Source organism: Psammomys obesus, unplaced genomic scaffold (assembly GCF_907164565.1).
Source record: "Psammomys obesus unplaced genomic scaffold, mPsaObe1.curated_primary_1811, whole genome shotgun sequence".
NCBI lineage: Eukaryota > Metazoa > Chordata > Mammalia > Rodentia > Muridae > Psammomys > Psammomys obesus.
In genome coordinates, this window is record NW_026596143.1 from 5,800,680 (window position 1) to 5,824,738 (window position 24,059).

The 24,059-nt window shown below is 45.6% G+C and overlaps 1 protein-coding gene across 2 annotated transcripts; it reads right to left on the reverse strand.

Moving 5' to 3' along the window:
* Window positions 1-3,331: 3,331 nt before the first annotated feature.
* Rnf122 (ring finger protein 122) lies at window positions 3,332-20,784 on the reverse strand. 2 transcript variants are annotated; one of them, XM_055593404.1, is made up of 6 exons: window positions 20,448-20,784; window positions 14,067-14,223; window positions 8,152-8,197; window positions 7,861-7,902; window positions 4,613-4,692; window positions 3,332-4,365 (listed from the first exon to the last, which is right to left on the reverse strand). In XM_055593404.1, exons 1-6 carry the CDS (start codon window positions 20,470-20,472, stop codon window positions 4,251-4,253), a joined length of 465 nt encoding a protein of 154 aa, XP_055449379.1. In that variant the 5' UTR covers window positions 20,473-20,784; the 3' UTR covers window positions 3,332-4,250. The 2 variants fall into 2 exon arrangements, with proteins under 2 accessions (XP_055449379.1, XP_055449378.1); XM_055593403.1 differs by having other exon boundaries at window positions 4,613-4,695; window positions 20,448-20,782.
* Between the last annotated feature and the right edge of the window lie 3,275 nt (window positions 20,785-24,059).

The following is a 24,059-nucleotide window of genomic DNA, read 5'->3' on the forward strand; positions in this document are numbered from 1 at the left end:
TTAAACTTGAGTCAAAATAACCCAGAAGAAATTTAAATGTTGAAAGTAGCAAAGAAAGCAATCCTCTGGCATGTTATAACCATTGCATTTTAAATTTGAGTTCCAGAAATTTTCTTCTGGTCTTATCAGCCTCTTCTCGATACATCGTCTCTTTGATGTTCCCATCATCAAAAATGTTATTAATGTCTTTGAGGATATCAGTGCCTTTTTGAGACACAATGCTTGTTTATTGAACATTTAGAACTCAGAGGAAGTCTCTATGGGGACCCAAACCATCATTTAGGCATAAACACTTAACATCTTTTTGGTGTTTTTGAGACAGGGTGTCTCCGTGCGTAGCCCTGGATGTCCTTGAACTCACAGAGATCCTACTGCTTCTGCCTCCCAGGTGCTGGGATTAAAGGTGTGCACCCCCTGGACACATATGGGTTCTTGATGAGCCGTAGGGAAAGAATCAAAGCACTAAGATGACATTTGATGTCTTTCCATCAGAAAGGAAATGGACATGACTTCTGTTTTCTTAACTTGCATCAGTTCTAATCCAATGCCATCAAGCGGGATAACAAATAGCTTAACATGTTCCATGAAGTTGTATAACAAAGGTTCTTGTCTCCAATTTGATCACATTTGTCCCTCTCAACCCATGCACAAGGCTTCCACAGAAGACTGAAGTTTGAGTTACATGGTCAGAGACAGGAAGATATTAGCCTGATGCTGAAAGAGGTAAGAGACCATGGAATGGAGGGTAGACACTGGAAAGGGGGAAAACATGACAAATCTGAGGAATAAGACTACTGAAAATACGGAAAGCCCTGGCTGAGTCAGAACTATCAAGAAGGAAAGGTGGTACGCCTCCCTCCTGACTCCCTTCCTTTCTCTCCATAGCCCTGACTATCCTATAACTCACTATGTAGACCAGACCAGGCTGGCCTTGAATTCAGAGATCCACCTGCCTCTGCCTCCCAGGTCCTGGTATTCCAGGCCCAAGTTTAGATAGAAGTATGCACTGTGAAACTCACCCATGGCCATCTGTTCAGTCTATCACTGGATTTCAAATTCTACCCCAAAACAGGTCTGAGCTCCTCATTTCAGTTACCCATTTTGTAAATGGTGGTTCTACTTAAGGCTAAGTCATCCACCATGGAAATAAAACACAAAAGCTATCCAATTAAGCAAGGAAGCAAAGAGCTTGAACTGCAAGACCCTACCCTGTTAATAATAACGGCTCAGGTACAGATCACTGAACGGAGGGTTTTGTCTTCCCTGACTGCATCAGGCTCAACAGCAAGCCAGTATCTGCTTTCAAAACTGTGGGGCAGTGAATCTGACATTGAACTTGGATCCACACTGTATGGGGCTGTGGGTTAGCCTTGACAATGTTTAATTAAGATTTAAAAAAAACAAAAACAAGCTAATCCTAAATTCAGTGTATTCAGAAAAGCAAGCAGAATTTCTTGTCTAGGGGAAAACAAAATAAAGCCCTGAAGCTGGTATGTATAGTTACAACATAACTTTGTTTGATCCTTTTCACTTTTAATACACGCAGGTTATAAACTCTTTGATGGCTATGTAGGACCCAGAAGTGGAAATAATTAGCTTAGTTCTCAAATGGCTCTTAAGTGTCTTTTTTTTTTTAAGTTTTATGTAAACTTCAGGATGATTACTGCTGTATCAAATCCTCCGTTCTTGGCCTCCACACTGTACTATTTTTCCCCACCTCAGCTTCATACAGAATGGTTTGAACTCTATAGTTCTCAAGTGTCTTGTTAATCACAGAAAATGGGCACATTACCATTTTCAAGATCAGGCGTCACGTCCTGGCATCCACCCCTGCTGTTGCTGTCATCTGTGTAAAGCTCTCTACCCAAACACAGCACTCACACCATTTCCCCAAGGTAAGGACTCGCCTGTCAAGGGGACAGAGCAGGCAGGTGAACTAAGTCACAAGACTTCACCAATGACTGTGTGAACTGGGGACCTAGTAGTTAAGTGTGCTCAGCTGCCGCCGATTTAGCTCATCAGCTAAACAGTATCACTTTCCCATGTGTGTGCAACACTACCGTAGTTGCAACAGAACTGAACACTGGGAATAAAAATTAACCCTTCCCCCATCGTTTTGACCTTTCGATACTGATTTGGAATCTGTGAAAACAGGTGTTTTTGCACTAACACTGATGAATTCTCCTAACAGCAAGCAGCGATGGTGAGGTGGGAGATGCAAGGCCAACCAAATTACCCTTCCCACCATGCTCCAGCCATGCATCCATTCGTGGCAGGAACTGGAGGTGAGTCTGAATGGGCTGAGAAAATGCATCTTACTCCTCGATACTAACAGTGCTAGAAGAGAGTACAGTGACCCACCAGAGAGAGACCAGGTGCTCTAAAGCTGGCAACAGCAAGCAGGGGTTACTTAAGTGTGAACAGCTAGGGCACCTTCGTGCAGAGAACCCTATAGTCTTCAGGTACATCACAGTATTATTGTCCACTCTTCACAAGCCAATGGCCAGCTTGTACAAGGGACTGTACTTCCTCTAGGTGCCTAGTACCTGGTGACTACCTGTTCCTGGACAGCTGTTAGTAATACCCTATACCAGGCTCAGTAAACAGCTTTCCTGACCTCACCACCTAAGGCATGTCGTCTGCTTGCCTGGGCAAGGACCTGTGCTACCAAGCAGGAGGGAGCTAGGGTCTGGCTACTTTATGCTTAAGAAAGATGTTTCCATCATCATCCCATTTTTGCATGTACTCACTGTTGATACAGCAGTCTCTTGGGAACCTGGCAAAGCTAAGATGGCGGATGTTGGTAACCAACCTGGATGCCCACAGGCCCACACGTTGTCACCATGCGGAAACTGAGATGGGGTCAGGAGGCTAGGTGCCAGAGGGCGACTGCCAGTGACACAGAAGTAGTAAAGAGATGGGCACCAGGGCAGCCTTTGAGGCTGCAAGGTCACTGATGATCAGCTTGCAGGTAGAATCATATCAGTTCCTCCAAGTCTTACCTGGTTGAGTGCTGTGTTTGAACACACTGACACATTCCTACAACTTCTGATGATCGATCCTGGCTTCATTAGATCTTATTTCACATGGTGTTCAACATTAGCCCCCCCCTCCCACTTTTTTATTGCTGGAAACTGAACCCAGGTCCTCGATCATCTTATCGTAATCAAGCTTTCTGAGCTACATGCCCAGGTGTCAATTCTTGTTAATGATTAGAAACCTCAAGTATGGTCTGACTTGGGAAGATGAAAGAGGCATCTCCCTCACCTGGCACAGGCTGCGACCACAAGCAAAAAAAAATTTCATTAGAGAAACATGTTATTAAATTTAATTTTCTTTAAATACATAACCTTTTCCCATTCTCAGCCACTTGGGGGGGGAGGAGAGGGAGACTCCACCCCCTCCATCTTGGGGGCTACATGTGTAAAGCCTGAGATGGTGAAGATGAAGTATAAAAATACTATTTACAGAGGGGAAGCAGACACCTGCCCTACTGTAACCTCCCAACACCCCCACATGCCAGAGCCCTTATGCTTCTAAAAAAAAAAAAAAAAAAAAAAAAGCCCCAGGAAATGGGCTGAGGATTAGACGGCCCCTCCTACAGAATGGGGTATCTTCAAAACCAACAAGGCATAGGAATCTCTGAGATTAACCAGGGCCAGGAAGAGAACAAATAGCACCTCTGATCCTAACAGGGGAGGCTTTGGTCCCATCACCCTGCAGTGCCAGGAAGACGTTGGCCTTTGTTTTCCTACATCTCATGTAAACATCGACTTTTCCCTTTTCTAGGTCCCTGCCCTCTCCTTTGCTTCATAGAGAGCCTTTCCTCTTGGGTTCTCAATCTTTCCTTCCTTCCCTTCAAACCATCCCATGGGGAAGGTTCCAGCAGGAAATGAGAGATGTGGGTGGTCCAGAACCACTTCATCCTCAAGGTCAGAGTCGCTTGTTCTCCAAAGGGAAGTGTCTATGTTCACAGTCACAGGGTTTGACTCCTTCCCAGGGCAAGGATGAGGCAGGTGGATGGTCAGTCCAGTACCAGGAGAGAGTAGTCTGCCTGAATGAGTCCCCCAGAAGCAGGTAACAAACAGGAAGTGAAGCTCTGGGAGGCAGAGTCTGGGCAAGTCCCACAGTTCTGGCAATTCTGGTGGAAGCCCAGCCCTGTCACCCTTGCCTTTAAGTGAGCTCGAATGATACCACCCAGGTGCCCATGACGTGAGCCGTCTTCTCCAGGGTCCATGTGCGAGGAGCACTCACACCAGCTCGTCCAAAAGGATCCCGATGCTCTGCGAGGTCTCCGTGGGGCCTGCGATGGGCTTGTTGCACATGGGGCAGACACAACGGACTTCTAGCCACTTCACCAGACACCTGTGGAAAAGGGGAAGCGTTACCTCCGAGAGGACACTCCAGCGCAGAGGGTTTCAGCTGTCTGAGTCCAGCTGCTACTGGGAACAAAGTTCCCCTGTTCATGCCCCAAGCTAACCCCCCTGGCATGCTGAACTGCTGAACACCCGTTGCTGCTGATCAGCATTGACAGGGATTAGAAAGTTCTTGAAGATACCCCCTAATTATCCCTCCTCTACAGGACCACCCAAACCATCACATCCCCACATACTTGCGGTGAAAGGCATGCTGGCATGGAAGCACACCCAGCTCATCCTTCCCCTTGAAGTCTTCTAGACAAACTGCACAGGTCTGCTATGGGGGGTGGAGGGGCGGAGGGGAGAGGGAGGGAGAGAGAGAGATTGACTGTGTGAGCTAGGGGCCTGGAGGCCATTTTCACCCATCCATCCTGAATATCCATCTCATTCCCAGACAAGGAAACCCAGCTCCAGCCATCTCCTGGGTCAGCCAGACCAAGCTCAAGCTGTATTTATAAGACTGCACTGAGAGAATAGCAACCAACATGGCTGCCTAAACTGAAACCAAACAAATGAAGAAATTATAAATACAGCCACTCAGAAGCTCTAGCCACTTTTCTTCAAATGTTTATTCCAATATGAAAATGTGGGCTGGGGTGTGGGTCGGTGGCAGAGTTTGTGTTTATAGTTTATGAGATTCTGCACCATAATTAAAACCACTAAAGAGCACACACTGATTTCTGTGTACAGTGATACAGGCCCTTCAGAGAGGGCACAAATCTCTCTGCTCAATGTCCTGGTTTTGGTTTTGGGGGGACAAACTCTCACATAGCCCAAAACTGGCCTCCAACTCACTATATAACCAAGGCTACCCCTTGAATTGCTGATCTTCTGGTCTCCATCTCTCTAGGACTGTGACTATGGATTTATGCTAACACATCCAGTCTACTGTTGACAATCACGGAAATTCTCCCCCATAATGCACTGTTTCCTCAAGCTACCACCCTTCCAGATTGTCCTGGTGTTCAGTAGCTGTCATTTTCTCACAAGCATGTATCTAATAGTCCATAACAGGCTAGAATCTCCCCATTACTCCTTAGAAATGGATGCAATTATTTCACCGATAACTCCTCAGGTATTCAAATTATAAATGTTTGCAGCTCAGGACAGTGAATTTCATTCATGGTGCCTACTTTGGTGGGTGCAGGCTGCTTCCATATAAATTCTAAGTCTCCCTCAAACCCCGGAGGTGGCTGTCCATATATCCAACACTCAGCAGCTACTCATGGCTGACGGTTCCTACAGACTCAGAACAGCCCTGTTAACACAATTTTCTAGTTGACAATGTTGGTCTCAAACAGTTTTGTCTGCTCAAGCCTATAGAATGGGCTAAGGAGGTACACAGTAATAAAAAGTATGATGGTAGGGTGGTTGTGATGGCTATTCTGGTTTGTAAGGTTGACTATATCAGAATTTACTAAAACCCAAATGGCTGGGCACACATGAGCGATTATTTTTCTTTGTTCTTTTTGTTTTGTTTTGGTTTGGTTTTTTTAGGACAGGGTTTCTCTGCATAGCCCTGTCTGCCCTAGAACTCCTTTATAGACCAGGCTGGCTTCAAACTCTGAGATCTGCTTCCCAAGAACTGAGAGTAAAGTCATACTCCACTATGCCTGGCATTCTTTTTTTTTTTGAGATAAGAGTTCTCTGTGTAGCCCTCGATGTCCTGAAACTCATTCTGTATACCAACACCACCTGGCTCTGAGGAATTTTTTTCTTAATTAAATTGTTTGAAGTGAGAAGACCTACTTCTAATCTGGATCTCTGAGGTGATAATTATCCACCTCAGACTTCTTGATCTGGCAAGATCCCCCTTCAATCTGAGCCATACCTTCTGCTGTCAGCTTATATAGAGGACATAGAAGAAAATGAATTCTCTTTGCCTGCTTGTTCTCATTCTCAACTGGCCAGTCTATCCCTTCACCGGCTTTAGAGCCTACTTCTTTAGGGTTCCAGTGTATACTGAAGGCCAGCTAAGACATCCAGCCTCATGTACTGAGAAGCTACTGGATTCCTGGACATTCTTTTGGTATGCAGCCATTGTTGAACTGGCTGGACCACAGCCCGTAAGCAATTCTAATAAATCCCTTAACTATGTTCATTTTGTAAGTTCTGTTCCTCTAGAAGACCCTGACTAATACAGATAAGTGCTTGGTTACATTCTTTAAAACTAGACTTTTATACCTGTTTATGAAACTCCAAGATCTCAGCTACAGAAGGATTAGGAGTGTACTTTTTAAAGAACCTGAGTAACAGCAACGTAAAAAACAAGGGTAAAATGAGACCATGTCTATGAAGTCTCATGTTTGGCTATGCTTGAGTCCTATTTGTTTTCAGACAACCACAAATGGCTCACTCTCTGGGTTAGGAATGTCTGTGGTTACGGATGGAAGTGTTGGGAGATGAGTTATGTAACCTCAAAGATTCAGGAGACTGATCAGGAAATTGCCCGGTACTGCCTGGTTTTGTGTTGTCTTGACACAGGCTAGAGTCAGAGAGAAAGGAACCTCCATGAGAGGCTGTAGAGCATTTTCTCAATTAGAAACAAAGTGAGGAAAAGGCCCAGCCCATTGTAGGTGGTGCTATTCCTAGGCTGGCTGTCCTGGTTCTATAAGAAAGCAGGCTGAGCAAGCCACAAGGAGCAAGCAAGTCGGCAGCATCCCTTTATGGCTTCTGTATCAGCTCCTACGTCCAGGTTCCTGTCTTCTGTCCTAACTTCCTTTAGTGATGAACAGCAAAAGTGGAAGGATAAGCTGAATAAACCCTTTCCTTCCAAACTTGCTTTTGGATCATGGTATTTTATTGCAACAATAACCCTACAGACAGGCCCATTTAAAGATGGGGTGGAAGGAAAAGGAAGAAAGAGGAATGATATAATTATATCTCAGTTAAAAAAAAAAAAGATCAAGGTTGAGACCCTATGATATGAGCCTTACTTATTGGGGGTGGGTGGTGGGGTGGACAGACAGGCCACAACTACTCCAAGGTATACAAGTCACTGATCTGTTAGGACAATGTAATACACATAAGTAAAAGGACCTTTTTTTTTCCATCACAGCCCAGAGCACAGGTATCAAATATAGGAAAAGTTAGGAGCACATTGCATTGCCTACAGCACAAAGCCTGTCGCACCCTTATTGATTCTGCACAGCACACTACACATGGCGTAGAGCCTGTGACACCCTTACAGAATCTACACAGCACACTCCCAATCATGTAGAGCCTGTCACATGCTGAACAGATTCTGCGCAATTCCTGCTCCCACTTACCTTTTTGGATCCACTTTTTTTTTTTTTTTCTAGACAAAATGCATTACCTGTGGGGATGAATTCCTTCTGTTTGGACACAGGTTATCTGAAGGCAGGGACTAAAGAGTCTAGAAAATGTTGAAGAGATAAAGAAGGATGCTCTAAGCAGGATCTTCCCATTCTAAGATACTTACCCCATAGAGCTGCAACTTCTTAGCATCACCTTTAAGCACCACCTGAAAAGGAAAAAGAAAGTTGATGTCTGAAGATACCAACCACAGAGGCCAGAGAGAATCACCCATTGATGTGTACATCTCTCTCCATGAAGGTAGAGTGCAAACTCAGCTTGAGGACAGTGTCAGGAGTAGTAAGTCTCTGGGATGCCCAAGAGGCCACAGAATGCAGACTACAGGAGCTTGGGCTTGCTTTCTCTATCAGGGCAAATAATGAAAGGGGAAGTTTAATGCAAAGAGATGGTACGGTACCTCCTTGTAGCCATATCGCTCGCTCTGTGCCTGGTTCCGGAGTTTACTAAGTGGCGAAAAAGTAAGAGAAGAGGGCAAATTACCATGGTGTTTTAGGTAAGCAAGACAATGATAATGTCAAGTGGGCTGGCTGCTTGGACATTTTTCTGGAGGCAAAAAGGGAACTTGTTTCATAGATACCAATGAGGCATAGTTCAGATGTATACAGGCCATCCTGGGTTGATTAAGGGTTAAGGGTTTATGAGCAGATGCCAGCCACATTCTGGGCTCCAGCAGATGTTCTGAGGCATCCTAAATGGCTTATCTGCTTTCTTTGTCCTTTTTCGATAGGTATTTCTCCAGGTATCTAAACTGCATAGATCAACAGCATGCTTACTGTGTGCGGAAGGAGTTAGATATTTGAACTGGTTGACTGCACAAAGCCGCTCTCAATAGCCAAAACACAGCGTGTTGTTACACACAGCAGTGGTATAATAAATCCAGGCTATGTTATGGGTTTCTTGGAGACTGACACATTGTCTCACTGAATATAATCAACTCCAGGAGGGAGAAACCTTCTATTTTATAGATGGGGAAAATGGACCCCAAAGTAGTTAAGCAATTTGCCCAAACTTTGCAAAGTGGATGGGGGCAGTTTTGGGGTTAAAAGTCAGTCTATGTATGTGATTTCAGAGCCTGTCCTCTCAGCCACAGAACATGATCCAACCCCACACTTCCATAATTAGGTAGATTGCATTCTGAGTCCTGAGTTCTCATTTGATCTTGAGATACACTGCATGCTGTATTAAGCCTTTGACTTTGAGTAACGTACTGTGCAGATGGCTAGTACCGTAAGCATACACTGATTCTTACAACCGTGGGAGAAATTGTTACTTTGAGCTCTCCACATAGCTTTCTGATCTTGCTGTATAGCCCAGATTTGATTTCAAATTCATAATCTTCGTGAAGGATTGGGAGCTAGGCTTGCGGTACTGTGCCCAACTGTAGCTAGATACAGATGCTTCCAATATATGGCCACAGAACTTCCTCTCACCTTTCTGTTGTTGCTGAATGCTAGAAATTTATCCTGGTGCCTCAAGCATGCTATAATAATCAACTCAATTTGATTAAGAAATACTAGATAAGTAAAGAATATTTCAGGGTGTGTCTATGATGACATTTCTGGACACAATATCATCATGAGAGTTTTGGCCTGGTCTCTCCATGGATTCATGGTAAAATGGCTTTATGGAAAATTATAGAAAGAGGAACCCTGCCCTGGCCCCACTTTTCTTCTTTCCATTTTGTCTCTTGTCCAGTAAGAATTGATGAACAGCTTACATCACAAGCTCCAGCCACCACAATTTTCTGCTCAAGCATTTGAGGCAAAGTGACCATAGATGAAACTCTCCAAAACCACAAATCAAAACAAACAAGGTGTCTCTCATAGCAATGACAAAAGTAATCTATACACTGTGCACACGCCTCACCACTGAGCTGCTCACCCAGCACTTTCTAATGTAGGTCTGAGTATTCACGTGGCTATACTCACAGGGTAGACATGCTAAAAACGGCTTTTATTCTTCATTGAGTAAATACACACACACACACACACACACACACACACACACACACACACACACATACACACACGACTTATATTTCATGACCTGAAACTTTAGGGCTTGGTGGTGTAGCCCAGTGGTACAGTATTTGTTTCCCATGCATTAAATCCTGGGTTTGAGCCCCAGCACTTAAAATTTTTTTTTTTCATTTTTAAAACTATATCATTAGCACATCAGTTTATGTATTATGTCTGACTGCCTTTGGAATCAGCTAGGACCATGGCACAATGGAATTGCTAGCCTCAGGTTGCTGGCCTGAGTTACAAATACAGAACACCTCATTTCAGCAGCCGAATCCCCTCCCAGGATGGTGAAGAAGTAGACTGTAAAACCATGCCTGAGAGGTAGATTGGGGCAGATAAGATCTGGCTACCAGCCTCCTCCATCCTTCCTGACAGGAAGTCATGTGGTCTGGCAAGCCTGACTGTTCCTGGAGCCTCTGGGAAAGTCCCAGCAACCTGGGTTCCTGCCAGGGCTTGGGGCTGAGGCAACACTGCCCCCTCCCATTCTCTCTACCATGAGCTTTCAGACCTGGGCCAACCAGAGATTCCCAACTGTCCCATCTTTGATGTGCAGAACTCGCTAGGCCTAAGAAAAGTTTTCATATATAATGCAAGCATCTTTTTCGCAGCATTCCAAAGGAGACGGGACACCAGGTATGGTGGCGCACTCCCGTAATCCCATTACTCTAGGTGGTGGAAGCAGGTGGATCACTGTGAGTTTGAGGCCAGCCTGGTTTACAAAGCGAATCCAAGACAGCCAAGGCTACATAGAGAAATCTTGTCTTGAAAAACAAAACAAAACAAAACAAAACAGAAACTTTTATTTTCTTTCCTGTTTGAGAGTCCCATGTAACCCAGGCTAGCCTTAAAACTGGCTATGTAGCCAACGATGACCTTGACCTCATGCCAGGATTATGGGAGCTCCACTCATCATGCTCTGATTTAGCTCTAACTCCAATTCATCTGCACTCCTGTGCTCATACTGCCCTACCCTCTAGGTCTAAGGACTGAATGCTTGCTAGACAAGCTCTGGGTCACTGAGCTACATTCCAACCCCGTCTGGGAGTAGAAGTTTAAATGAGAGAATGCCACACATTTTTTTTTTAAAGGTTCAACTGCCTCACCAACAATATTGATATACTTGTGCTCTGCTTGTTTTACTGCTGGGTCCTAGTGCCCGACATCCTCTCACTATCATGCATGGCAGGCTCCCTTTAATAGAGATCCAGAACCCTCAAAGCTCCATCCTTGTTGGTGTTGTTTCTTAGACAGGGTTTCTCTGTGTAGCCTTGGCTATCCTGGACTTGCTTAAGTCCTGAGGGGATGGTGCTCAAAGGGTTGCAAAGAACACAGCAAAAAGCGGACTCTGGGCTCTCCCAGCCTCAGCTGGGAGAGCCAAGAACTCTGGACAGGTGGTCCTCTCAGCTGTTGGCTGAGCAAAGCAACTAAAAATGCCACAGTTTCAATGAGACCATTTCAAGCCCCTGCCAGCAGGCTCTCCCTTCCCTCTCTTCCCTTTTAGAACAAACAATGCAGCCAGCTCCTGAAAATAATCGTTCCTTTCCTGTCTATTTGTATTCTACTGGCCCCTCCATCCTGTGTAAGCAGAGGTCAGCTCTGAGGGGAAGGAGGGGACACAAGGGGCAGCTGGCATTTGAGGCGCCCTTGGCTCACAAGCTCACCGGGTCAGGGGTGGCAGCCGTGGGCCTATTTTGGCTGAGGTGGAAACTGAGAAGCAAGGAGAGGAAGTGGCTTATGTGCCTGTGAGTCTTTCTATATATAGACACACGTACCACACCAGTGAGCCTTTGGAACCAAGGGACCCAGGGGACAGCTGGCTCTGGACGAGCTACAGGACACAGGCTGGCTGATAAAGGAGCAGATGGCACTGTGCTTCACCACAGTGGGGACAGCTTTTACTGTCACATGGTCACTACTCTCCGTTCTGCTACAACCAAAACAAAACCGATTAGCGACAGACAGTGCTGCAGGACGCTGACACCCAGCTGACAGGGGTGGCCACTTCATCAGCTCCACTTCCCAAGCAAGACACACAAGATGAGCATGGGGGTCTGCAAGAAAGGTCAGATTAACCCACTTCAGCATCTCCCTGGAGGGTATGACCTTGAACAATCCTAAACCGTCTGGGCATGAAAGCCTTCATTTACACAGTTCGCTAACCCTTACATTGGAAGGTTGTTCATATACTTTAAATGAGCTATATGGTTTACCACAATGGCTGGCACAAGAAAGACCTTAGCAAAGACTAGCTCCAAACCTAAGGTAATGCCTATTAGTGGCAAATTAGGTAAGGAACCTCAGTCATGTACTTGGTTAGAATGCTAGTCTCCAGGTTTTCTTTTGAGAGAGAGAGAGAGAGAGAGAATAGAAAGGAACCAAATTAAAGAAAGAGTTTTTTTCTATCAGCCTTATTCTAAATAAATCTGGTATTTCTTTTTTTTTTCTTTCTTCCATTTTCCCCCCTGAAACGGGGTTTCTCTATGTAGCTTTCACTGTCCTGGAACTCAAGTCTGTAGAGCAGGCTGGCCTCGTACTCACAAAGATCCACCTGCCTCTGCTTGCCAAAGAGTGCTGGAATTACAGGCGAGCAGCCTGCCTCCCAGGAAATCTGTGCTATTTGAACATGCTTACCTTTCCCCTTCAGGAGAACTGAGTTATTACTTGATAAGGGGGTTGAGGGAAAAGATCAGTGAATAAGAATAGTTTGGGAAGGGAAATCATAGTTATTATAAGACAGAAAACGGAAACCTACATTCACTTCCACTTGGTAGTTAAATGTGAAATTTGCACTAATTATACCATAGGAAAAATAGAGCACTATTTTCCCTGCACACTTAGGTAGAAAAATTCAAGTTTTAAAGATTTGCGTGAGGTTATGGAGAGCCCCATAGCATCCATGGGCTGTAGGAGCAATGCTTGCCTCCTGTACATTCAAGAATCTCCCTTCTAGATAGAAGCCAACCCCCAGCGGGCAATCTCAAAAAGACACCAAGACTCCTAGCTCTAAATTTTCTAAATTTATTTGATTAGACCCCAGACCATGCTCCCTAGGCATTTGGAAATGTGTGTGGCAAGCTGGGCGGCGGTGGCGCACAACGCTAATCCCAGCACTTGGGATGCAGAGGCAGATGGAGTTCAAGGCCAGCCTGGTCTACAGAGTTAAGTTCCAGGAGAGTCAGGGCTACAAAGAGAAACCCTGTCTTGAGAAACCAAAACCAAAATGACGTCAAGGATTATTAACTTGTTCTGTTGGCCAAAGACAGACTACTCTTTCCTATGTACAGGGCATGGGACAATGAACCATCAGATCTAACAGAACACCCCAGCAGAACTCCACTTTGGTTTCTGCTTTAAGTACCAAGCATGTCCAACACTTTTTCCTCCACACGCATGTGTCTATGTATTCATATTCCTATGTGTATAAGCACACACATGTGTATATAGGAAACTGATACTGGCAGTCTTCCTCGGAGCCTCTCTGCCTTATTCACTGAGGCAGCTTCATTCTTTTGAACTCAGAGCTCATTGGTCTGCTAGTCTAGATAGCCAGCCTGCTAGAGGGATCCACCCCATCTCCACATTCCAGAGCAGGAACTACTTCAGGTCCCTTGCTCACCCATCATTAGCATAGGTTCTGGTATGTAAATCCCACTGCTGATATAGACACTTTTCCCAATGAACCATTTCCCCAGATTTTTAGTACAAAACAAGCCATAAATTCCAACATCCTTCACCATAAGAAGAACTAGTTCCTGGAGCTTAGCTACCCCTGCGAAGCTGAAGCCCTTCCCATGGATCCATAAGCAACAAATAGGTGTCATCCTTCCTTTCCACTCTTAACACTAAAAGCTTACAGGACAGAACAAACGAGTTTTTCTAGCATGAGCTTGCTAACATTGGGAGAACTGGCAATTTCACAGGAGGGCAAAAGAACCGATGTCTCCCACCCTATCCCTAGCTGTGAACGGGAAGCACAGGGCAGGTGGGGGGGGGGGGGGGGGCTATAAGCTCAGTCAACAGTCATTCTAGGCAACCTTAGAATAACTGGCTAAGAGGAGGGATGCAGTCCAACCCTTGGTGACCTTACGCTCTGGGATAACTTGATAGGCTATAAATAGAAACACCAGACTTCAGGAGTCCAGAGAAGGGCTAGCTAACATATACTCTCCCACCAGAGACTCCAGCACAAGCCTCTGATGTGTGTGTGTTGCCTTGTTCGATATCCTTTATGTCCTAGTCCCCTTCCTTCTTGATTCTGCCCCCCCCCATCAGCCAGCAAACAACCAACCTGATGAAGTAGCAGCAGAAGATGAGGCTGAGCATGAAGACGAAGATGCCTGTGCCGAAGATGACCATGTAGATGTTGAGAGGAAGGTCTTGGAAACTGATAGGTGGCATTGAGCAGGACTTGTTGTTACTAACCAGTCCCAGGCCACAGAAACACCCTGCAAAACAAGAGAATAAAAAACTAGAATTAGACACTTAACCACTGGGGCCCATTGTGTTAGCGGAAACCTCAGCCTCTAGCTTATGTTTATATCCCAGCACTAACTGCTAGCTACAGGGTCCTGAGTAAATTACTTAGCCAATCTATGAAATGGACTGTTATGCAAAGTACTTAAGAGGATTAAGAATTTAGAAGCGAGGTGGTGGAGGTGGTGATAGTGGCTGTGGTGGCACATGCCTTTAACCCCAGCACTGAGGAGGCGTTGGCAGATGGAACTCTTAAATTTGAGGCCAGTCTTGTCTACAGATTAAGTTCTAGGACAGACAGCGCTACACAGAGAAACTCTGTCTTGCAAAACAAACAAACAAACAAACAAAAGAGAATGTTGGCAAGGGCAGAAAATATAAACAGAAAACAACAACAAAATTGTCTCCAAGTAGGAGACACTCATTGAGTACAGTAGCAAAAAGAGCCTTAAGGTGAGAAAATACATTCAGTCTGAACCCACATGACCTTCAAGAAACTCTTGCCCTAGAATTCACCTCATCATAGGAAAACTGGCAAAACAGAGGAATAGGAATGTTGGTTTAAGAAACAAGCTTCAAGCCTGGCGTGATGGCACATACCTTTAATCCCAGCACTTGGGAGGCAGAGACAGGTGGGTCTTTCTCTGTGAGTTTGAGGCCAGCCTGGTCTACAAACTTGAGTCCAGGACAGCCAGGTCTACACAGGGAAACTCTGTCTTGAAAAACCAAAAAGAAATAGAGAGAGAGAGACAGAGAGAGGCTTCATAAACTGTAAAAAGCAGTTGCAAAGGTCATTTGTCACCACTCACCACCTGTTCCAGAAAACAAGCTGTGCCAGAACCGGAATAAAAATTGTTCACTACAAGTCCAGGCCAGTATTCCAGAAGTTAGTGATGGGGATTGGTGTCAGGAAATCTAGGCTTCCTTGAATGGTCACCTTTTTGCCCATGACAAGGTCTTCTTCTTGAGTCAATCCCATAAGAGCTTGTGAGATATGTGCAGTCTTGAGTCTATACTGCACTAAACGAACTGGATTCATTGTTTAAGAATCCTCTCAACACTTATTCCTTCTCATTGGCCCTCCCATGTGGCAATCATCTTCCCCTTGCCCATGCTTGGTGTCAGACTCTGGGCAGTAAACCAAAGAAGTCTTCAGAAAAAGGAAAGATTTTCCTAACTGAGCATAATAACATAACATTATAATCCCAGTTGTTTGGGAAGTGTCTACTCAAGAGGCTGGAACAAAAGTATCAGGAGTTCCAGGCTACTCTGAGTTATGCAGTGATAGCCCTGCCCCTCCCCTCACCAAAACACAACAACACAAAACAAAAATACCACAAACAACAAAGAACTAAATTCCTTAAGGAAATATTTTTCTCTCTATCGCCTCAGACATGTAGGAAGGTATTACTAAGACAGCTGGAAAGAGAATATAGCCAAAGGCGTTAAAGAATGATGTCCTTGATCTGTACATTATACAGATCTGCAAGGGACTGGGCTGTTTCCTGGCTTTTTGGTTAGGAGCCAGGATTCTACCTGGTAATTATCCCAATGGAGTGTTACCACAACCCTGCAGTAGACCAGTTACAGAGACTGCAATCAACTGTGACACCGCGTTATGGTTGGACTTGAAGCTTCCCCGCAGCAGGCTTAGCTGCTGATCTCTCTTCCTCTCTGCTTCTTAGATTCCCAGGAAGTAAAGCATTATCTTTCCTGCTTGATAGCCTGAAACCACTAAAAAAAAAAAAGTGCTAACATTTTCTAAGTTATGTACGATTCTGTGACAGTGAGGACAAAACTAAGTACATGCCATTTTTCTGTGTCCCCTCTATCACTTCATCCAAAAATCTAAGACCATGTCCACTCTACTGCCATATCCCTATTTTATACTTATTACCCACGCCTCCCCTGTTGATGTCGCTGTTTTTGTTTCTAATTATCCTACATGCCTGCAACCCCACCTACCAGGTAATTTCCAAACTCTTCTTGTCTGGTTTCAAGTCCACATCTCCATGAACATGCAGCCTGTCCCCTTGGAATATCCTATGTGCTTTCAGCACCTGGGCAAGTCTTTCCATATCTTGCCCTACCATGTCCTAGTCTGTCTCCACACCTTTGTCTATGTAGTCTTCTCTGCCTAGACGTCTTCCCTAGACCAAGTCTAGTCTTGGTCTTCGTGATAATTTTTCCTTTACGATGCCAGGGCTTGGGTGTTGAACTAGGACCTTGCATAGGCTTGGCAGAGCTCTCTCTACTACTGTGCTGAATGCTCAGAACCTTGCCTGGTCTTTGCGATATTCCAATGACCCTTCTGTCATGGAATTCTACAATGCTAAGGACTTGTATCACTTGCCATGGTTTCTGCTCAGAATATCTTTTTATCCTGCTAGTATCAATTTAATTTGATTCATGGTATACTCTGCATTGATTATATGGCAAGCACAGTCACTGACATGAAGGATAAAAGAACATAGAGGAATGACTGGATGACCTTCCATGTAGGAAAGTGACAGACTCAAACACCTTCCCTAACAAAGGTCAATGTGATAGCAGAGGTTGAGTCTAAAATTCTGAGAGCGGAAGACAGAGCCCAAAAGAATGTGTAGTCTTCCTGACACAATTCTAGACACACACACACACACACCTGCCCAGGGCTGAGGACACCAACCTGGACTCCTAGATACTCTGGAGTACCCTTAGCTAATGTTTGGTCTGTCTACATAGCTGGTTAACAGACAAATAACTTTCTGCTTTCTCAAAACAATCTAGTCTCCTTGGCAAAAGCTCCAGTTTCAAAGTAGGAAGACTGATGTTTGGGAAAACTGCCCAGAAACTGCCCTCAGCTAATAAATTACCAGTCAGCCAACAGGTATTGTTGCGGGTCTGCTTTATACACTGACCTAGACCTTGTGGGAAAACAGAAAGTGAAAGACGTTCTTGTTCTGAAGGAATTTTCAATTAGGGGAAATTAAAGAAGCAATTAGCTATTAAAATTTGCTTTGCTCAATAGGACATTTCTTGCTTCTAGCTTCCACTGGAGATGGGTTAGAAAGAATGCCTTTTTCATCACTGGTTCCCACTTGCGGATTTGTTCTCTGTGGGCCTTCCTCAAAGCAACTCTCTACAAAGGCATCACACTAGACCAGCATCCTTCACTATGTACCTCTAAAGGGCCTCAGAAACTCCCTTCCAGACAATTGTATCTTCAGGACCAACAGGACCTTCTACTGCCAGCAGCCTCTTCATCCTGCCACAGACTTATTTGAAGCTGTAAGAGGGCCAAACATCCTCTACATTTGCCATGGTTCTTTTATGTACCTTATCTAAGCAGGACCCTGGTATCTACTGGGTCCTAAACAACCTCTTATTTCTATTCTGTAAAGGTAGAACTGTGGAAGCTACTATTGTGGGCATATTTGCACCCCGCAGGGATTTTGGTTCCAGCAGTCCAAGATCACTTTATCTCCATCTTTTCCCATCTCCTAAAAGGCTTTCCCTAGGGATCTAGGACTAAACCAGTGAATTTGGGACTCTATGGAATAAATAAGGAGGCAGCTTCAAGAGTAGACATTCAAGCCTGTGTCCTGTAACAGTTTCCTCTGAGATTAAGGTTTCATCCTGCAGGAAGCTCCTTAAAGCAGGAAGGTAAACAACCCCAATAGCTTCGGGAGGTTCCTGAAACTGACCAGATTCACTTAGGCCCCTCCAAACCAAAGTAAGCAATAAAAGCAGAGAATCTACCATCATAAAGGAAGCCAAGCTACAAAGATTCTGAGACCAGACCAGGTTCTTGAAAGAAGCACGTTGCCTAGAAGACACTGAGGCTAACTGAAGCACCTGAAAACTTCGCTCGCCAACCTGTTGAGCTGCTGCCCGCAGGCTGTGCTGTGTGCTTCAGGTTTCCCGTAGTGGGGCAGACCTTAGTGATGCAGCTATCAAACCCCCTTTGTAAGCAGCCTGAAAAAAGTCATTGGTTCACGAAGTTGGATTGTGGCGGTATCCATTTTGGTCTGCTGTGGGCTTCGTGTCTGGGTTGAACAGACATGTGAGTTACACCTCCCCAGAAAGTTTTGTCAAACAACAGCATGCTGTCATAGTAGCTTTTGTGTGTGATCCCAGCAGTGTAAGGCATTGGGGCAGAACTATGGGTGTTCCTGAGGCCAGCATGGGTGACAATAAAAAACTGTTTCATAGACCAGGCTGGCCTAGAACTAACAAAGAGTGCTGGGATTAAAGGTGTGCACCACTACACCTGGCTCATTCTTTACAGAATTGTTTTGCATATTATTTGGTTTTTTGTTTGTTTGTTAGTTTGTTTTACTCCAGAATATTTGTACATACATGATGTTTCTAGGATAGGACACGTCTCAAGCCTAAACATGAAATTCATCCTGTTTCATATACATACACCTCATTCACACAGCCTGAAGGTAACTGTATACATTTTAAATAATTTTGTGCGTGAAGCAAAATTTAATGGTGTGAAATCTTCTCTTGTGACACCATAGTTGACTTCTATAAAATTTGAACTTTACAAGAAAGCAGCCTGCCATATTAAAAGTTTTACAATTAAAACTTTTACTTTTTATTGTCCAAATTGGACAGTAGAATTTTCCTTAAAACTTTAAGGTCAAAGAATATTCATTCCAGGATTTGGGGTTTCTAGAGGTTCTTCAAGGAAGCAAAAGTGTGGTTACATTCCCTTTGGAGTCATGAGACAGGGCCTGCCAATCACTTTAAAAAGTACAAGATAAAGGTACTTTTGCAGGTCTGTTTAGTAGGAGCAAAGCTCTGGGTTCTAACGAGGGAGGGGGCAGGGAACAGTGTTAAGATGGAACACTTTCCAAAGGAGGCTGCTCAGAAGGTGGGGGTGGGGGTTGCTGACAGCTTAGCCCTAGCTAAGTCTCTGGTCCATTGTCTTCAGACCTGACACCAGAATGTCTCATCTCAGCTGGCAGACTGCAGGCAGGAATGACGTCAGAGCAGGTCTGGCCAAGACCATCGGATCTGGGAACTGCTGCTTTCCAGCCAAAGGCAATCTTTCCCAGATGCTGGGACACACCGTCATGCCTCAACCCCCATTCTCCCGCCACCCCCGCCTATCACACACAGCTTGATTCATTTTCAGGAAATTAGATCCGAATAGCAAAGGGAGGAGGGGGAGGGGTGGAGTGGGGGCCACTCATACACATTCGGCCGAAACCCTGCTGTAAAACAAAAGACTCTTGAAATAATTAATCCAAGATCTTGCAGAAGTCTACTTAAGAATGGATTCACACACATTCTCACACACACACACACACACACACACACACACACACACAAAAATACAATAAAATGCCACCCACATCGTCCAACTCTTCATGCTTAGAAAAAGTGGTCAAGATTCTAGGCACTTCTGGGGAAAGAGTGGGTGGTAATAACATCTAAGGCTTAAATGACTGCCTCAGAAAGATCCATCAGGTAGCTTAACAAAACCCAGACCCACTTCTATCCTTTAACACCTGAGCCTCCCAAACGCCTCAGGTGAACTAATTTAGCATCATCACCCCCTGCTGGGGTGTAGGAAAGGGTTGGTGCCTGGAGATGCTGTCGCCACCTAGGATGAAAGCAGACACCAAGGTCTGGCCTTGTTGGCCAGCTCAGCGAAGGTTTTGCTGATTGCTGAGCTGGGGGCCCAGCATTCCGCAAGGCTTCTTTATCTATTCCGTAAAGCGTCGCTCTTTAAGTCAGCGTCTGGCCCCTAGGAGCCAGTGGGAACCAACAAAGAGAAAGTAAGTCACCCCTCGCCTTGTCCCGCACGCTGCACTGTATACATATTTAAAATAGCCTGCAAAGTTTCAGAACCGGAACTTGAGCTCCCTCTAGGAGATCCTAGCCCGAGCGCGGATTTAATTCTGCAACCACCACAACAAAGAACAGAGTTTGAGAGCGCACAAAGGCAGGCGAAGGGGTAGCAAGAGCCAGATCGCCACACAAAGCTTGCGAAGCCCTGGGCTCACACGGCCCCGGGCCCCCACTCGCTTTCAGACCTCCCTTTTGTCCCCAACACTGAGAATGGGTCCTTTCAAACTGAGCGCTGCGCAGAGCACCGCGGGGCGCCAGGACCTTCAGGGCCGTCCCAGAGACCGGGAAACTTGGCACACAGGACCTGGACCTGCGCGGTCTCCGCTCACCCACCTGTCCAGGGACTCACCGTTACACCACTGGAATGGGTGCATCAATGAAGTCAAGGTCGGCTTCCCCGAACGAACGCAGACAGGGTGAGGGGGCCGGCGGGGCTGTGCACGGAGATGGCCCGGCTGGAGCTGCAACTACCGGAGGAGTCAGGGGCTGCAGAGAGGCCGGTTTGTAGAGCAACAAAGAGGAAAGAAAGTCTTCTGGAGCGGAGCTCTGCCCACGGGAATCGCGAACGGCCCGGGCCGGGAGGGCAGCGAGAGGGCCGGGGCACGGAGCGGGGTTTGGGTCCCACCGCGCCAAGCAGTGCGCGCTGGGATTCCGAAAACTGACACCGAGCGGTGCACACCCCCTCCCTATGAATGCCCCCTCCCGGGAGCCCGCCCCCTGCTCGTCACCTGCTCTCTGGCCAATGGGAGCCTTACTCCTGCCCCTGGGTATTATTTACAGGCTTGTTCTCTCTGGAAGGGGGAGCTTTTTTGCTGGGTAGACTTCTATTCCGCCTCCCAGACAGACCTGGGGAATCCCCAGTCTGCTGAAAAGCGAGCGGGGCAACGCCCGCAGGGGGCGGGGACCGCCACCTCCCAGGACTAGGGAGGCGGGGAGGGGGGTTGTGTGATGGAGGAACTACAGGACGATTTAGTGCCACTTTTGTTTTCCGCCTACAGAGCGTGCCTATCTCGGATTTCTATAGCGCTGTAGCAGCCAGTCCTGGGGTTGGGTTCCACTTGTCCTTTGGACGTGTTTATGCGTGGCAGCTAGAGTATTCCCAGACCCACTGCGAAAGGAGGGAACCGAGGCAAGAGGGCAAAGCAGATGAAACCCAAAACTCGGATCTTCGAAGAGCTATTGTTCTCACCTAACTTCAGGACAGAGCCTTAAAAAAAAAAAAAAAAAAACACGCAAGAATTTAAGGCCTAAAGGAAGGCCATAGCTTGCCAGCATTCCAGTCTCCTAGATTGTGACTGAAAACCAGGAACTTGCTTTGTTAGTGCCTGAAGGGGTAAGGGTTTTTGCCTCGGTGTTGAATAAACCTAAAGAAGAAAAGACAGCTCAACTCTCCGTGTAGTATTATTCATTTTGCATGACACTGCATCGTTCATTTATGTTTATTTCATATATATATGAAATATATATAATATATATATATATTCCTGACTGGCCCCCAACTCTGCCTCCAGAGTGCTGGGATTAAAGGCATTCACCACCACACCCAGCTCATTTATTTCTGCTTTTGTTTATCTTTCCTCTTAAAAGGAATTATCATCAAGGTCATAGTATCATTCAAAGTGCCTTGGTACGGAAGCCATATCCTTTGTCAGAGGCAGTGTGTGAGGAGAGCCGCAAATGAGCAAACACCATGCTGCTCCTCCTGTGACACTTTTTCACACACTATTGATCTGTCCATTGGAACGGAGTACTTTCCCCTAACTCTGGGGAGCTTCTGGCACCTAAGCAATCTAATGCATGTGAGTGCTTTGCTGTCTCAAAGTATAGTCGTTAAAGTATCAAATGTCCTGGCTAGCATCACAGAGCTGCTGGAACAAACACAGTCTTCTTATCGCTGGTGATGGTCAGATGCTCTCCAAATTCAGAAGGTCCTTGTGGACAGCGACACAGTATTTGCTTGTAATCCCTTAAAGTCAAACCATACCCCTCATTATTTGAAAAATTTGGCAATATGGAGGGCTCACTGTAGTTTATCAATTGCTTAGTTAACAATTCGGTTCTTTCAGAGCAAGTGGGGGCATGTAATATACAGATGGAGCTGCCTTCTCTTGTTTTTGTTCTTGGTCTGGTTTTTGAGACAGGGTTTAACTGTGTAACTCTCTAGCTGACCTAGAACTTACTATATGGTGGTAGTCCATGTGTTTAATCCCAGCACTTTGAGAAGCTGAGGCAGGCGGAACTCTGTGAGCGAGCCTGGTCTACAAAGTGAGTCCAGGACAGCCAGGACACAGAGAAGCCCTGTCTTGAGGAAAAAAAAAAAAAAAGACTAGACTAGCCTGGGATTAAAGATGTGGGGAACCACACCAAGCTTCCTCTTTTTCTTTTTTCTTTCTTTCTTCCTTTCTTTCTTTTTTTTTTTTTGTCTTATTTTCGTTTGGTTTTTCAGAGACAGGATTTCTCTGTGTAGCCCTGGCTATCCTGGAATTCACGTATAGTCCAGGCTGTCCTTGAACTCAGAGATTTGCCTGTCTCTGCCTCCTGAGAGCTGGGATTAAAGACATATGCCACCACGCCTGACCACCTCTTGATTCTTAATGAGATCACTGCAGAGACTTCTAATCTCTGATCCTCCTCTGTCTCAGACTTCAGAGCCACGGGAATCACTATGACGGGAGACATGTGACATTTACTAATTCCCAAGCCTGAGCACAGAGCTTTTAAAAAGTGCACCAGAAATCCTTCTGCTGTGCCTTGTTCCCTGTAATAACCCTGCGGTTGTTTCGGGTAGTACTCTGATGTGATACTGACCAAGAGTTATTTTTCTAGTGTGTACGTCTGATTCTTTCCTTTGCTTCATAATTTTTACTGGCTTTCGATGCTTACAGGTTTGGTTGGCATTCATAGCCCTATAGCCTTTGCTTGCCTTCCTGATGCTTACCTTCCTCGGGTGCTAGTCATCGGTCAGGAAGCCCCCAGTTTTGCTTGTTTAGAAGGTTTTTGTTTTTTAATTGAGGGATGCCGTTCATGCCACTGCTTGAAGTCAGAGGAAGTCACTTCTCTTCTCCCAGCATTTGAATCCTGGGGATCACACTCAGTTTGTGAGACATGGCAGCAAGCACCTTAACTCATACCCCCAAGCCATCTCAATGCCTTCTTTTCTGACTGATTTTTTTTTTTCCTGTGTGAGTGTTGGGTTGGTCAGGTGCGCAGTGTGTTCAGTGTGGAGCTGAATTCTGTGCCCTGAGATCTGGTTGCAGTTCAGACATGGACATTGTCATGATGATTGCTCATCTTGTGTAAATGTTACTCCTCAGTTATCTCTGATTGGTTTATAAAGAAGCTGAGCAGCCTGTGACTGGGCAGAGGAGGAAGGAAGGCTGGACTCCTTTCCCCAGTCTTGGGGTCTCAAGTAGGGACCACGAGGTTGAGAGAGAGAAGAAGAAGAGGTAGAGAAAGAACGTAGTAGAAGCAGCCCAGGCAAGACCAATGTGGCAAGTAATTCTGGTCTTGTGGCTGGGAAGTTACCAGACTTGCATAGAGGGTTAGAATAAATATCTGCCCAGCTCTAGTGCTTCAAAGCTTGTTGAATAAAGCTAACAGTTCTGTCTCATTATTTGGGAATTAGACCAGGTGATTAGAAAAGGTCCTCCAAATTATACCATAATTTTATCTCTCTCTCTCTGTGTGTGTGTGTGTGTGGAGGGGGGAGAGAGGAACAAAGCGGGAGAGAGGGAGGGAGGGAGGGAGGGAAGAAGGGAGAGAGAGAGAGAGAGAGAGAGAGAGAGAGAGAGAGAGAGAGAGACTGTGTACCTAGTTAAGGCTATATAAGCCCAGGTTGTCTTCCTCCTCACAGAGAGCCACCTACCTCTGCCTCCTGAGTTGGGATCAAAAGCTGAGCCCACCATGTCTGAGTAGGTTAAACAGTTGTAACACATTTACCATTTTGGTTGGGGCATATTGG